Raw genomic sequence first — 17,730 nt, 5'->3', positions numbered from 1 at the left:
ATTGTAACCAAAAACCTGAATTCCAAACAATATTCATTAGCAACCTTATCTCCTGGACCATAATTATGAAATGCACTGCCAAATAGATTAAGATCACTGCCAATTGGTATATTCAAAAGACAACTTGGCTTTTTCCTCTTGGGAAACCCATTTTATGAAGTGGATGAAATTTTTGGGATTAATGATGAATTAAACAATTACTGTTGATCTTAAGAAATTCTTTTATTGGGTGTTGTAAAGGGGTTTTTAATTAATTAATTAATTTGTTTTAATTGATTTTTTATTTATTTAATGTATTGCTTCTTTAAAAAATTTGGATGAACTGAAGGATTGCATTGTTTTTAACATAGAAATGTACAATGATGTGTTTTCAATGTGACAATGTATGACAAATTGCCATGTAATCTTTACCAGTAATAAATGAGTATACCTAGACTTGCAAGAACACAAATGGCTTGTTTGTGTAATACAAAACTTATATTAATCTGTGTTAGGGTAGCCGCACCTCAGACCAATAAACTATATTTTAGGTATGACTCAACAAGAGAGTAGTAAATAAGATTAAGCAGGTTTATTTTAATGCTAGGGGAATTTAATTTAACCCACCAAGAAAATTCCGCTCAAATGGTTTTATTTTAGGTTTAGATGTAAATTTAAACTATTCAAAAACTGGTGTATCCGCATTAAAACAACATGACTCTTAATCTCCATCTCTTCAGCAGTGATGCTGGAAAAGGTGACATTGTGGGTTCGGCTTTGAAGGGATGAAAGTCCAATAAACATTTTTAGTGCTGTCAAAGTTTGCTTTCTTCATTTAATTATGCTTATTTGGTCTAGATTTGATATATGATAAACTATCAAAAGTTTATTTGACATTATTACATATATTACAGAATGGAAACGTGAAAGATTTTGCATGACATTTTTCCTTTATACATGATTTTGATACAAACAATTAAGATAAGTAACGATTTTAAAATCGTTTTTTAAAGGGCTTCATTACAGATTTGTCTGTATAAAAGTTAATAAAACACAAATACATTCAATAAACATTCATCTGTATTTGATTAAAGACTTCAAATACTGACCACAACCAAAATGTTGAAGATCTTCTTCGTCAGTGTTTTAAGACTTGAGGCAGTGTAATTGTGCAGTTTCCCTTAAACTGAAACCTGAAACAAATGTAATACATATTCATAATACAGCTTCAGTACACTTTTTCTGTCAGGGACAGATTATATTAGTGTAGCCAATTTTAAAATTGATCCTTATATTTGAAAAATGTAATAAAAACTGAAAGTGTTAAGGCACAAATACTATAGTAATATACTGTGCTTCTGTTGTCCTGGGCTCTTCTTGTCGTTTTTTCCCTAAATGAAACACTTCCTCAGTGCTGGAATAAGATTGATCTGTGCAGTTAAGAGTATTGATTTGTATTTCAGTCATGACCTGTTAGTCAAATAAATTTAAGGAGCTTATAAATAAACAAAGTAAATAACATTTTGAATTCATTAGGGTGCAGGAAATAAAGGACCCATAATAAAATTTAAGGGTTTTGTAAATTTATAACTTGCTTTCGAAATTGTCACTGATCAACATTAGTACAGTAGAACATCTGTAATCTGGCATGTTTGGGACTAAACGCTTGCCGAATTAAAGAAAATTCCGGACTATGGAGGTTATTTATAAAAGTACAGGAGTCGTATAAAAAATAACAAAATTTGGACCAAAAAGTTTTACTATATGTACTTATTATTTAAACATGGGTTATTTAAAATATATATACCAATATATAAGAACAGGAGAAATATTACAATGCATTTTTTTAAGTACAGTACATGATGAAATACATTTGAATACAGTATGAAGTTTACTGTTCAGAGCGTAACGCTTTATGGCACTTGAGTGTCGGCAGAGCTGTTGAGTTGCTCACTTTACAATGTTCATTGTGAAGGTAATTCTATAATTTTTGTCTTATTGCTGTTGATGCCGGATTATTGAAAATTCCGGACTCTAGAATTCCGGATTAAAGTTTTACTGTATTAAGAAATAAATGCGTAAACAGATGTAATCAGAGCAGAAATACTTACGGAAAGTACATGGTGACATCAGTGTTGACTATGTTGAACTCAGCAACAGGCACTCCGCGGCCAGCGAGAGTGGGGCCAAACTCTGACACTGGCCGCACTGACGAGGACGTGCCTACCACTAGGCACAGGTCTGCCAACCTTAGAGCATCCTCTGCACAATCACACATTGTACATAAAACATCGGGTTTGGTGGCATTGAATAATTTAGAGATTCATAATATCATTATATCTAGATTGGCCAAGATCAGTTCACAAGATAATTAAAAACAGTATCATATAGAAATTTGTTTTCCCGAAATGAATCAAATTTCTCTGTTTCTACCTCTGACAAATATAATATTGATTTAGAAAAGGACTTTTGTCTTTGGAGTTTTATATTCATTACATGCTTGGCTGTTAACACTTAATCACTGATTATAAATGTAATGTTGTCATCTCTAACTATCTTGCCCTTTTTATTGTTACATAGATAGATAAACAAAATTATAGCAAAAGGAGTATAAAAGTAAGAGAGGAAACAAATTTCCAAAATAGACATGCAATAAAAGAGCCGTTTCCTCAAAAAGAGTAAGCCTATGATTCCCTCACTTCTATTTAAGGTTAAACAACATCAGAGTGATCAAATATAACTTATTTTGTTATTTTTATTTTCCCATTGTTAGTAAATAAATGAGAAGTAAATTGAATTAAATTATATTGTAACATTTTGTAGAGTTAGTAATATAATTTGGTATAACATTTAGAGAAATGAACTGTACTTAAGAACCAGTTTAGGTACTAATTTTGTCAAAACAACAAAATACAATTAATTTCATAAAATATAAACTAGAATGTATAGACTTGTGTTAAATATCTGTATCTGAATATGAACATTTTAATCCAAATAGTTTTTTTCTGAAAATGTCTACAATTTTTTCATTTTTTTATACTGTTATGTTTTTGATAATGTAAAATATACACCTATAACAGAATTTGCAATCCTAAGAACTGTAAAATAACAAACTGGAGTGGATTCCCGTTTATTTTGCAGAGTAGTTATCTTACCGGCACTGTCCACTGCATGTTTTGACATGTCCTCGCCGGTGAAGAGAACGTGTGGTCTGAGTCGTCCGTCACAGCCAGGCTTGGAGCAGTGAGGCACTGCTTCTTCATCAGCCTGCACATAGTCCAACTGTGCACTGGGGTTTCTGCAACAAACAGAACATAATATTTGTGTGTAACACTAAAGAGATAAAATATATTTATCTTATACTTATTAATGTTACTGGGTTTCTCTTTGACTTCTGTAAGGCACTTGAAACTTTAGAGCACTCTCCACTGCTAAACAAAATGAAGAGCATGGGAATAAAAGGCAAAGCTGCAAATTGGTTTTTAAGCTATCTGGCAGGAAGAACACAAACGGTAGAATTAACATTCACCAAAAACCACACTACCCATAAAGCAAGGTCACCTTTACTCCTAATCAATAAAGGTGTACCTCAAGACTTGGTATTAGGACCAATCTTTTTATCCTGCTGACCAATGAGCTGCCAAGATAATTTCAAGAATATGTTTTATTCCGTTGCTGACAAACAGAAAAAAACATTAAAAATTTCATCCTTTGTTACATACAACATGACTAAGCAGTATTGTCAAAACAATTTTCTCTTGTACTTAATGAGAAAAAACTCAACAAGTAAATTTCGGAAACAGAACCACTGACTTGCCAGGGCTACCAGACATTGAACTACAAAGTGGAGCAATACATCTTGGAGTTATAATTGACAGCAAACTCACTTGGGCATCACATGTACACAACCTTTGTGGAAAATTAAATACCAGCCTCTATGGACTCAAAAGAATAGAAAACTCCTGTGACCTTGAAACAGCAAAAGTAGCATATCACTCGCTATTTGAGTCCCATATTCTGTATGGAATTAAGTTTGGGGAAACTCCTCTACCAGGAATGTAAGCCGAGTCTTGGTACAACAGAAGAAAGCAGTGAGAACTTTAATAGGCCTAAACCAATATGACTCTTGTCGAAGTGCGTTCCAAGAACTTAAAATACTGACATCACATCACTTTACATTCTTGAAGTGGTCTAACATGCAGTAGACAGGAATCACCAGAGACTAGGAGATGTTCATCAATACAGCACTAGGAATAACACAAACTTTGCTATGCCGATTCACCACACGTTCCTCTACGAGAAGAAAACCTGCTAGACAGGAGTTAAGCTGTTCAACCTGATACCTGAACAGCAAAACCTTCAACAAGTATCTCATGGAGTGGTTGCTGGAGCACACCTTCTACACCTTGGAAGAATTTGTCAACTGAAGGAACAACCAGACTAATCTCACTTGGTTTTAACTTTACATACATTTTAATCAAGAAAAATATCTGAACTTTTTTTAACCAAACTGTTTGTTTTATGTAAAATTGTTGACACAATTACTGTTCTCAAAGAATATGTAAATAAAGAAGTTTGTCTATTGTATAATTGTCTACTCTCATTTTTAACAGGAATTTGTATGTTAAACAAATCTGAAACACAATTATGAAATGTACATTAACCAGGGAAAAAACGATTTTTATTTCAATTCAAACACAGAAAATTTCTTCTGAGAATTATCCTGGATTTGTCTTGGTAAGAGCAGAGATTTCAAATGATTCAAGGGTTGGTTGATGGTACCAACCAATTCAGTTATGAAGCACAGTGTGCATGTCAGTCCAAATAAATATAATTTTGAAACAAATAATTAGCAAAGAGCAGAACAATTCCAGTTGATTGCAATCTCATCTAGAAATATATCACTTTTAAGTCAGCTGGGATTAATTCTAGAAAAACTAGTGGAATACAGATTTACTACTGACTTATTCAAGATAAAAACTTTCAATATATTTTAATGAAGAAAAAAAAACATCTCTTATCTGTCAGTGTCATCTGTTGTACTGTGTACAACGTGTGTTATAGTCTGTTGTCTCTGTTGTGTAGTGGTTTTTCCTGATGCTTCTTGTGACTGTGGTGCTTATGTATAGCTTTTTTTCAACAATTTAAACTTAAATGAGTTTGATGCCAGGTTTTTTTAGACTGTTATTTATTTTTGTATTGTATCTTACACACTTCAACATATGTTTTACATTTTTAAGCCCGGAGAAGAGAGTAAATACCAATTCTTGAGATAACGTGTATAATTTATTACAAAATACTGTTATCCTTGATATTATTAGTGAAACATTTCGATTCATATTGAGTCATAGCTCTCATAAGTTTCTAATGTGGAGTGATCATGCTGACTTGGACTCTCCATACAGATAAGCCAAGGATCCTATACCCTTCATAGTCAGTCTTCTGAGCCTGAGCTGGTGTTCAGAGAGCAATAACTACTCAAATCAAATCAAAACCTTTATTGTCTTCAGGCATATAGCAACCGACATGGTCATAATTTTGTGTTACAAATCATAACTTGCCATAGGTAATGTTTATACTGCTTAGGTAGGACTAGATTAGCGTAAATTGATAATATAAAACATGATTTTTGCTACGTAAAACTTATTTTGCTATACGTAATTCTTAAATAAAAACAACATTGATAAATATCAAATAAAATCTTAAACTAAATCAATAAACTAAAATGAATAATCAATAAGTAAAATAGATAAATCTTACATATTTAACAGACTTAGAAAACATTTATTTCTGAATTTGGCATGTTTAAAAATTCATTGATACTATATGTTTTTTCGCCGTTATTACCGGTGAATTGTATTACCAGTGTTGTCCGGTAGTTTTATCGAGATCCAGTGCGTTAATTTTGTTTATCGACGGCGCTGGACATTTGTAAGTAGTTGAATGTGGCGCTCTGTGACTAACCAGATTGAACACAGCAGGCCGCAGTGGACTCGTTATCTGTCAACGCTTTCATCCTATGCGCAGGCAGTGTGCGCCGCTACCAACTGCAGCCGCCGCCGCTTGATTGTCCCCGCTTGTGACTAACTGCTGTACAGTACGGCCAGACCAGCTCGGCTGTACCTACCCGCTGTGAAGGTTTATTGTTGCGCCTTCAATTTCTACGCTGCAACTACATTTCTTACGTGTATTTGGGCTTGCAGTTACTTATGTGTAGGCGATTGACATTGCGTCACCTAAAGTGATTATTAAAGGGCATAGACATTGGCCAGCAAAAATAAATAAAATCCTTGACAAGTCATAAAAAACTGTAATCAGGAAGGAGTTTGAAGGAGTTTTGTTTTTCGCAAGATGATTAACAATGAGGAGATATTGTTTACAAGCGAAACTGACGACGATCTTCAGATCTGTCTTATTTCTTTGACTTCTGAGCTGAACGCTCTAATGACTAACTATCCAGAACTTGATTTCACTAACCTTGATATACACATCAGTGATCTTCTAAATAAAATTGATAAACAAAACTCCTCATATAAATGCTGCCTAAGTGATCTCACTCATTCAAGTAATGAACTTCAGTTACTTTCAACGAAGCTTGACTTAGAAAAGGAACAGAGAAGGAACGAAATGAACAACTCTTTTAAAATCCTGGACGAATCGAACGTTGAGATTGTCGACCTTAAAAAACAAGTCCAATCGTTGCTTGATGAACTACGCCAGCGAGAGCTTCACATCTCAACGCTCATCGCCGAGAACAACACCTTGTCTGACGATGTTCGCAGTATTAAAGCCAAGCTTTTGTTGTCGTCTGAGTCCAATGAAAAAAACGATTTAACTATAAAAAATCTCAGTTATAAGCTAGATTTATTAACTGCTGAACTCAGTGTAAATATTATTAGTGACAAAAAATGTAGTTCTTACAAATGGGTTGAGGAGCATATTATTTCGGATTATTTTTCAGCTATTGCTAATAGTGTGAAGGGTAGAGATGAAATTTTATTGTTTAGCCCAGCTGTTTCTCATTTGTTAAAAGTTGGTACACCTGAGGCGATTAATGACACTTTGTCCAACTCCACTTTCAATAATGCCAAGTATGTATTTCTTTGTGTAAATAACAGTGTTGATAAGCAGAGAGCTGACTCTGGAACACACTGGTCCCTTTTATTTATTGATCGAGGTGTATGTAAGGCTTACCACATTGACTCTGTTTTGGGTGTAAATTTGAGCTCAGCAGTAAACATTTTAAGAAATTTAAATGTACCTCAATCTAGTCTAGTAGAGATCAAATGTCAACAACAGGCGAATGATTTTGAATGTGGTCTCAATGTAATTGTCAATGCAAAATTCATTGTTAATTATTATTGTTCTCCTAGACGTAAGGAAGAATTCACTGATTGGTTCTATTGTAATGTTGTAACTTTACCTGACTGTCCTTCACCTGCCCTCAACTCTGTCATACCTTCGAGCTCTCCTTCTCACAACCAGTCGCAATCATCCCCCCCTCAGTTAGATAACAATACTCATACTACTAGCTGTAAAGTTGACACTGTAAAACTTGTTAGATGTAAAGGTGACAAGTGGAAACTTGTAAAATCAAATTCAAAGCGTAAACGATCTAAACAAACAAAACTTCCTCGGCAAGAAGTGTCAATCGAGTGCGGGAATAAATATGTTGTCCTGAGTTATATTGATGTTGACGACTGTACAGAGTTAAACACGACCCCTGGTGTATGCGGGACTTCTAAGCCAGCTAAGGAGCTCTCAGTGATATCTCATTCCTCTGTCTCTGTAACAGATCGAACTCAGCCAAAAGAGAAAAACATACATGCAAATAAAAGTAATGTTAGCGATAGCCCCTTGACTGTTAATGATATTTCATGTAATGAAAACCTAAGTTGTAATGAGTTACCTTTAAATTAATGTTTGATTATTGGTGATTCGTTATTGAGATACTCGGGCAAGCAGTGTTCCGACTCAGGTGCTACAATTGATATGAATCCTGGAGCCAGAATACATACAATAAAGCAAAAACTTATGTCTTATCTAAATGAAAAGCCTAAGGTTATTTATTTAAATGTTGGCACTAATGATGTACCCTTGTGCTGTAATGGTGGATCTGGTTATAACGGGGGGTGTGGCAAACGTTTAATTCTAGATTCTATGGCAGATCTTTTGTATACTGTTAAAACTAAGTTCCCTACTTCTAAGGTATTTTTAAATTGTATTCCAATAAGGCGTGATTTGAAGTATGGTACTCTGTGCATGTTGAATGAGCAGATAGAGTTGATGTGTTTCAACTTTGGAGTACAGTATGTTGATTTAAACTTTTGCTTAAGACTGCGTCACCTTGCAAGGGATGGTAGACATCTGAATAAGGAGGGTAATTTTCTACTGGGTTTCATAATGCATCAGATTCTTTGTAAGATAAATGCTCATAAGGACGAAACACAATCCTTTGAACCAGGTACACCTGAACCTGATACTCCTACTGCTCCTGAAACTAAACCTTATACACCTGAACCCGAACCAGATACTCCTGCTCTCACGTCGGGAAACGATTCAACGCCTCATCCCAATCCCCCATCTTAGCACTACGTGACTTTTCCCCCGTTGCTTCTGCCTTGGACTTCAGTCCAGGTGATGTACGCAACGGCTTTCATAATAGCTCCCTGAAGGTCCTTCATCAGAATATACGGGGTTTAAATTCTAATTATGAAACTCTCCAGCTTTTCATTCAGGAAGAAAATCCAATGGTGGTGTGTATTAGTGAGCATCACGTTAACCAATTCGGCATTTTGCAATTGGATGGTTATGTGATGGCAAGTTCGTTCTGTAGATCCGGAATGGAAAAGGGTGGAGTTGCTCTCTTCATTAAACCAGATGCTTCCTTTTCCCTTATTGATGTCTCTAACTACTGCGTTGAAGGTTTCTGTGAATTGGTGGCCATTTCTGTTGAGCTAGGCAGTGGAAAACTTTATATAGTTGGGGTATAAGTATATGATTGTCTTTCACAGGTTATGAAAGGGAGTGCAAATACAATTGTCCTGGGCGATTTCAATATTGATTTAGCGGGTTCTTCCAACGACTCCAAAACTGTACTAAACGATATGCTGTCCTTTGGTCTTCGCCAAACCATTCGTTCGTATACACGAGAGTTTAAGAAGTCTAGGACCCTGATTGATCATATATACACAGATATACCTGAACCCTGTTTTTCGAGCTCTGTTATAGTGTCATACTTAAGTGACCATCATGCACAGGCTGCAATTGTTGGCTCTCAATCATCTTCAAAGTCATCCCCAGCTCTTTTCCGCTACAACCGTGTTTTCTCAGAGGAAAACATTAGTCTCTTCAAATATTACTTGAATAAGGAAAACTGGGCTGATTTGTATTCATTGACTGACTTAAATGCAAAGTTTGAGCTGTTCTTGAGTCACATTGACTATTATTTCAACGTTTGTTTCCCCTTGGTCAGGAGAAAGGTCCCTTCAGAGAGTAGGGACAAGTGTAGGATTAAGCTAGATGGTGCGGCAATAAGGGTTAGGGAACAGTTAAGATCCTCTTACTTGGAATCGAAAGATTTGCCTTCTGTCCACCCCCTTAGGCAAAGATATCTTGGCCTCAAGAAGTTGTATCGTAAGCTTATTCTGAAACTCAAGTCTGATAGTGTGGCTAAGCGGCTCAGAACGTCATCTAATAAAACCAAAACACTTTGGGGGATCGTTAATCAGAGTCGAGGTTCACATGACTTTAAAAAGTACCAAAAACCAGAAATCAGGAATAATTTAGGAGAGGTTGTTAATGATCCCTCAGAAGTGTGTAATATTTTCAATGATTATTTTCTTAATGTGGGTGATAAGTCCAACAAGGTTCCGCCTAATATTAGCTCTTCTGCCTTGAGCACATGTCCTCTGAATTCGTTTTTCTTGTCGCCTACTAATCCTATGGAGATTGCTGAGTCAGTTCGCAGCCTAAAATCAAAGAATTCCGCTGGTTCAGATGGAATATCATCTGCTTTGTTGAAAAACGTAGTCTTAGAGCTGGCAGAGCCACTCAGTGAATTGATTAATCATTCATTTTCAATGGGTATATTTCCTGACTGTTTGAAACTCGCTATGGTCACCCCTTTGTACAAGAAAGGCTGCAATCTGGACTGTTCAAATTACAGGCCGATTTCTGTAGTTTCAACCTTCTCTAAAGTTATAGAGAAAATAGTATTAAAAAGGCTTTGGAGCTTCCTACAGCACAACAAGCTGATGTTTCAACATCAATATGGGTTCACCCAAGGGAAAAGTACTGTTGACGCAATGTTCTGTGTCGTGCAGAACATTGTTGATACTATTGACTCGGGTAACCGGTCTAGTGGCTTATTTTTTGATTTAACTAAAGCCTTTGATTTAGTTGATCACGTTCTTCTTCTAAATAAATTGTCTATCATGGGGATTAGAGGTGTCGCACTTCAGTGGTTTCAATCATATCTGGTCAAAAGGGCACAGTTTGTTAAGGTGAGTTCTATTGATGCGTCAAATAACATCTGCAATTATAGTTTTTCCACGAAAGGAACTATCAGCAAGGGCGTGCCCCAAGGTTCAATTTTGGGCCCTGTCCTTTTTTTAATCTTTATCAACGATCTTTGTAAGGGCTTAACTGTGCCAAACTTGTGCCTATATGCAGATGACACGTCACTAACGTTTTCTAATTCCTCCAGAGATCACCTGGAACTCGACACATTCTTAGAAGGGAATGCACTTGTTAATTGGCTTGAGCAAAACAGTCTTCAGGTAAATGTCTCAAAAACTACACTAATTGAATTTTCAATTAACAGCCATTCAAGCAAAAGTTTGCTCAGTATTCATTTGGGTGATGAAGCTGTTTTCTCAGAATGCTCCGTAAAATTTCTTGGCCTTATTATTGACTGCAATTTGTCTTTCCATCTCCACATAGAGCATGTATGTAGGAAGCTGAGTCAGGGTAATTTTGTGCTCAGAAATCTGGCTCGTTTCGCATCAACTGAAATTCTTACTGCTACTTATTATGGCATCATCTATCCATTCATATCTTACGGGGTTTCCATTTGGGGTTCTGAAAGCACCAAAACTAAGTCTGTGTTTAGGCTTCAAAAGAAAGCTTTAAGAATAATTTGTCATGTCCCATCCAGAACCTCATGTGCTAACCTTTTTTCCTCCAACAAACTTTTAACTTTTCCTTCCATTTATATTCTGGAAACCTTATCATTTCTTCATAAAAACTTTCACCTTTTTAATAGATTTTTTCCGACTCACATGTATGGAACAAGAAGTAAACCCAGATGCATTATGAATATCCCGCCACACTCCACCTCATTTTTTGAAAATCATTAAAAATATTCAGCAGTAATTCTTTTTAACAGTCTTCCATTAAGCTTAAGATTAGTCCAAGATTACACAGTTTTTAGAAAAAAATTGAAATGGTCGTTGATCGAGAAGGCTTACTATTCTGTTAAGGACTTTTTAGCTGATAAGATAGTGTAAACTTGAAAAAGTAAAATTATTTTATTGAGAGACATTATTATATTTTGTTATGATTTGTTGACTTAGCATATACATTGTTAACTCTGTCTACATGCTGAATAAAGAATTTGAATTTGAATAAGGGATGAGCAGCCAGCCATCTATGTAATTTACATTTAAAGAGACAAAAAGATAGATCTTTGGTTGAGAGTGGTAACTTATTATATAGTCTAATACAAATTATAGTATGGTAAGATCTATTTTTTCCAATCTTGTAAAAGGTATTATTTACAATCCTCCAGCAATATCACAACATTATAAATTACTTAATTATTGTTCTTTCAATTATATTTGATATAACTCTAAAATACAACCTTTCATAATGTTTTTGAAAAAAATTACCGCCACTGCAAAAAATTTATTTAATTTGTTGTAGTTTGTACCATTTTAAGCTTCCCATGAGCTAAATTAAAAAAAAAAATTAAATAATAGTTATTTAAATCTTTTTTTAGAAAATTGTTCTTTTTGGGTAGTAACATAACATTTTTAAGCTCTCTACAGTGAAAACATTGGATGTAATACCTATGCCTGCATTTCAAGTTTGGTCAAAATTGAATGTTTTATCACAGCTGATGTTTATATACAAATATAGATTGACACTTTATTAAAATAATTAAAAACGAATATTTCTATTGAAAATCAAATTACATTTTTGAACTATCAGAATACCTTCAACTATTTGTGGGGTCATGTAAATATACAAAATATTTACCCTTTGCCTGCCAGCGAAGGTGCAATAGGTTGCTGCCAGTTCTCATGTATGTCGCCACACTTGACACACTTGGTCTTGAACAACGAGCCACTCATTTCTATGACCCGCCGAGAGCCGGCCAGAGTGTGTAGGCCGTCTGTGTTTAGCGTGATCACGGTCATATTGCGGCCCTTCCCCTCCTCCCTCATGTACTTCTCGTAATCTGCAAGTGCCTTCTGGGCCTGCCACAGTCACTACTCATCAGAATGAAATGAAAGATGTCTTTATTAAACAAAAAGAAAAACATATTCAATTGGTGAGGTTAGGACTATTAAGTCTTCTCTTACACCTAACCATAAATTTATAAGCTATACTTTTAGTGTAAAACAGAGCCACAGTATAGTCTATGTACATTACTGTTTTACATTAAAAATAATATTTATATAATAATATTATTTTAATATTTATATAAAATAATAAAATGAAAAGAAATTCCTTCATGAAATTATAAATAAATAAGTAAAATAAAAATTGGAAGAAAATTAACAGACATTCATCCATCACCATTGACACAAAGCCATCGTCCCATACCCTATGTCATGATATTGTCAATCCGACGAGGCCTGAAACAGATGGTCTTTAAGCACCACCAAAACCGTTCCCAACTACGAATACCTCTGATATGATCCAGGAGATTATTCCAGAGTCGACAGGCAGAGGCTGTGAATGATTTACTATAAATAGAAGATCTATGAACAGGAATAGACAACAAAGAGGCTCCATGTCGAGTATTCCAATTGCTTGTTTCAGAAATCGTTCTGAAAAGCGTTCATACAAATAAGAAGGAGAATAATTTTTATACAAAATAGAATGCAACATGCTAAGAATGTGGAACTGACGGAGTAGATTCAATTTTAGCAGATATAACTGATTGATGAAGGGTGTTCTAAGGTTGAAGATAAAGCGAACACAATAATTTAGAGCACATTGTAATCTGTCCGAAAGCTCAACCGTATGTCATTTATAACTAGGCTACAGTAATTCAAATGGCAGAAAATCAGGGTCTTCACTAGCATTACTTTCAAATTCAAGAGTAAATAAATAACAAATTGCTTAAGACTATGAATACCAGCAAATACCCTGCCACAAGTCTCAGTAACATTATCGGTCCAACTAAGATTTTTTGTAATAGTCAGTTCAAGATTTTTGATCTTGTCACTGTATGAAAGAGGATGACCGTTCAAAATGAGTGTAGGAGAGTTGTTTAAGTTGATACTGCTCATAAGTCTGGAAGTTCCAATGAGAATAGTTTGAGTCTTGATTTCGTTAAGTTTCAGCCCATGTTTGAAGGTCCACGTTGCAATAGCGTCAATGTCAGTGTTCATGTCAGCAACAACGTTTGGATAGTTTGAAATGGGAAAGTGACTGTAAATTTGCAAATCATCAACATACGGGTGAAAAAAAGTGTTTGATCATAGCAGTTAAGTCGTCTATGTAAATTGAAAAAAGAAGAGGACCAAGGACAGAGCCTTGTGGCACTCCTCGATTTACAGGTTCCTAATGAGTCTTTGTCATTGGACCTAACACCTAAGAGTGTATGAACATTCTAATGTTCAAACAGATTTTATAAAAATCTAAAAAAGCATGTGTAATGAAAGATGATTGGTATTTACAATTAATAATAATTGAAATCCTGTTTTTATCGTAAAGTAATTGGAAAGCCTTCTATGATTGGTTTTTTATCTGTACATATTTGTGAACATTGTTTTGCATAACTACATTGAAATCAAGTACATCTAAAAAATATACACTACTTTAATACTTGTGGGAATATACTTTTTATATTTCTAATTTAAGCCTTCTATTATTTCATCCATAAAAAGTAAAAACACAGTATCTATATAATATTTTAATGGACAACTTAAACTGTAAAACAATTTATTACGTAAAGTTTTTAAATTTCAGGAAGTGTCCTTTTTTCCCAAATGGAAGAATGGACAGTCTATTTAAGTCAAAACTGAAGCAAAGAGTGGTTTATAATACGATTTCTAAATTTCAATTTCAAAATTTTCTGTGGGTGGATCTAGTTTTTAAAGGGGGACGGATATTATTTAATTTTCAAACTCCCTGGTACCTTATCTCTTTTTAATTTTTATTAAAAACAAGGCTGTTTTTAATATCAATCAAAAATGCTGTTTCAACAAATATTTTACCACTCACTATATATATATATATATATGTGATTGATGAAAGCAACCCTTTAACCAATTGCCTTTAATGCATTTACTGCAGGTACAATTTCACTCAAGAATGTAAACCAAGTAATATTGACTTACAGAGCCTACTAAGTACTTAGTACTAAGTTACTACATTACAGCAATTTTACAATACTTCTTCATTTAAAAGAAAGATAATTATGGGTTACAATACTAACCTCATTAGGGCCTGTTTTTAAGATGACCTCTCTCCTGTAGTGAGTGAACTCCCAGACTAAGAATGGAATATTGTCGAATGTGTAATCATTGTCCAGGTCAGAACCTTCAAAGTTCCGCCAGAGTCCCCACGCCGAGCTGTAGGTTGGCACACTTGAGATACCTGCACCTGTGATTGCAATAATATTCTTTGCTTCCTTAACCAAAGATCGGAATTTCTCAACATCACTCGAAGGTGGATCGTACAATTTCTGAAACAAAAATGTTGTGAGATGTCTTGATTCAAGTTTGGGACGCAGCAATGAATTCTGTTCATTTAAATAATAAATTCCTCCTTATAAAAATGCTATTAAATCCTAGTGTTATTCACAAAGTAAAACATGTTTTAGAATATTGAATGGTCAACTAAAACACTTTTTAAAATTATTTTATTTCCAGAGATGTGTTTCAGTATTAAACCATCATCAGTGTCGTTCTAATAAAAAGATAACTCTGTAATGTGGAGTTAATAACATACAAAACGTTTATTTATTTGTCACTAACCCCAATTCAAGACTCTTGTTATACAAACATCAACATTTAGAATTAACTCTTCCATTCAGATTTAACATTATTTATTAGTTTTAAAAATTAAATAAACACAAACAATTTAAAATTGTACATAGTACTCCAATGTTGTGGTTTTGATCATTTAAATATTTACATTTAATTTAGTTTAAAATAAAATTTTGATAATTTACTTCTATAGCATTACAGTGGCAGTAGTAGTCTGGACCATGAACAAGAAAACATTAACAATTGAAAAAGCAAACTGGATTATTGCATATAAATTTAAGCTACACATAAAAATAATTTAAATCAAACACTTTAAGTTTAATTATTGTAATAACAAATTGTTTAAATACGTATAATATTTCTAGCACACTGAAATAGCTTTCTGCATGAACAATTAACAAACATTGATAAGTAAGACTTGACTAATTCCAAACTGTAATCAATTAGTGTATTAGCAAATACTCGTTACTATAACTGATACAAGATGAAATAGATTAGCAATGTTGTGTAGTGGTTTAAACGTTTATTTCATGACAAGGAATTTTAACATTATTTTTCTTGCATTTAATCCCTAACTTATTTTTATATGTTTAATACTCATTTTTTATACATCTACTTAAGATTTATTCTTTTATTTGATACAATAGATTTGATTTGATTTGTCCAAAGATTATTCCTGAAGTTCAGTGTCATGTTACACAAATACTATTTTGATGTATTTAGCAACTATAATATTTTCTTTAAAACAAAAACTATTGTAATTACAAAACCAAAAATCACTACCTCACACTTATAAGTTTATTTACTTAATGAACTAAATTTAATTAGATCCTAAAAGGACTGTTACTGAGAGACTTTGCTTCACGAGTTTTAGTCACAAATCTGAGAATAAAATTATACCCTGAAATTTAGTGTTATTGCCTGTTATTTTTATATGGATTCTCAACAAATTATTATGTAAAAAAACAGTCAAAGATGGAGAAAACAGGGGTTTCCCCTTGTTATTTTTAATTCAAGCTGCATAGTAGAGCTCAAAAAAGGATAATCAAATGGCTGATTTACGTTTTCAAAACTTGTTTTAGGTTTGTTTGCGCTATAAAGAGTTGTGGTTTTTGTACATTTCCTATCAGAAAATAAGCTTCAACATGTAATTTATTATCCAGGACATAACAATATGTTTGTGCCAGTCACTTACTGTAAAAGTCTATAACCAGGGTTTAGTACAATAATGGACTAAGTTTTTAATTTAAAATTTTCTATGCAAATTTTCGTCTGATTTCAGTCAAACCGTTATCAAATTGAGATATCTTGAATTTTAGTTAAATAAATCAATTTTCTACTCCTACATTTAAAATCGTCTTTTAAAAATGAAAACTAGAATTCTGGGTTCTATGCATATTGGAAGTGTCCACTTAGTACATACTTAGATACCTAAAAAAAGACCTAAATCATTTAAATGTAATTTTCAAGAGAGGGACATATGGAGTGGCCTTAACATTGAGATTAGGTCGGGTAGATGTTATTTAGTAGACAAGTGATGTTATTAACAGAGGGAGCCCATAATACATTTAAAAATATTCAAAAACTATCCACAGAAAATTGGAAAATAAACTTAGTTTTCAGAATAACGTGTCCAGTTTGCATTACAACTATTCTTCCTCACTTTGATCTGAACCCATATACATATCATTGGAAAACAACTATATAAGAAAGTGAATAATGTTTACTTGATCACTTTTAACGTGATGGATTGCATCTAACTTCAAAGGGAAAAGGAAGCTAGCTGTCATGATAGTTGATTTTGTGAAATATATCGAGGCTAAACAGTATATTACAATGGACAATTCAGTAAATATAACAGAAACTAATATGGTACACCTTTATTAGAACAAGACCTTTGGATTTGCCCTCTGCATTTCCGGTGACCTTGATGATTCACGCCACATGATAGCTGGAGTGACTGTGGTTTTCAAATACCATTTTGGGAAGCCAATGGCTCCACATCGTCTAACAGCCATCTGGCTTTTCAAAACAGTAAAACTCAGTGTAACTCAATGTGTGTATGTGTGTGTTCTCATCAGTGTACAGTTTAATCACCAAACCAAGATATTTTTTCAAGCCAATAAGATATGATTATATTGAATATAATTAGCGGACGATACAGCACACCAAGTGCCCTAGAAGTGTCAGCCCATATAGGAATGGAAATGGCTGTTCAGTACTGCCACGACAACAACATAATGGTAAATGCGAGTAAATGCAAGCAACTAGTCATGGGACACAGAAAAGAGGAAGTGGAACTTCTGCCAAACATTGTAGCATCGCATGCAGCTAAATACTTGGGTATTACAGTCTCAAATTGACCTCACATGTTGACAACCTTTGTAAAAACTGCTCACAGGATTTTATGTTGTAAAAAGGATTAAAAACTGCTTGCCATGCAAAAAAGTGCATCCGCATTTTAGCAGATCTATAACCTAAACAAACTTGTAGAAATGCTTTTATTGAGCTCTGCATAATCACT

At 34.0% G+C, this 17,730-nt stretch overlaps 1 protein-coding gene across 1 annotated transcript; it reads right to left on the bottom strand.

Moving 5' to 3' along the window:
- Nucleotides 1–1,041: 1,041 nt before the first annotated feature.
- On the bottom strand, nucleotides 1,042–16,885 carry LOC124365480 (NAD-dependent protein deacylase sirtuin-5, mitochondrial-like). The gene is made up of 7 exons (XM_046821463.1): nucleotides 16,870–16,885; nucleotides 15,557–15,588; nucleotides 14,654–14,902; nucleotides 12,241–12,461; nucleotides 3,135–3,277; nucleotides 2,091–2,241; nucleotides 1,042–1,172 (listed from the first exon to the last, which is right to left on the bottom strand). The coding sequence occupies exons 1-7, from the start codon at nucleotides 16,883–16,885 to the stop codon at nucleotides 1,118–1,120; spliced, it is 867 nt and encodes a 288-aa protein (XP_046677419.1). The 3' UTR covers nucleotides 1,042–1,117.
- Between the last annotated feature and the right edge of the window lie 845 nt (nucleotides 16,886–17,730).

The sequence above is a fragment of the Homalodisca vitripennis genome, chromosome 6 (genome assembly GCF_021130785.1).
Source record: "Homalodisca vitripennis isolate AUS2020 chromosome 6, UT_GWSS_2.1, whole genome shotgun sequence".
NCBI classification, from domain to species: domain Eukaryota; kingdom Metazoa; phylum Arthropoda; class Insecta; order Hemiptera; family Cicadellidae; genus Homalodisca; species Homalodisca vitripennis.
This window is presented reverse-complemented; position numbering and strand designations above follow the sequence as displayed.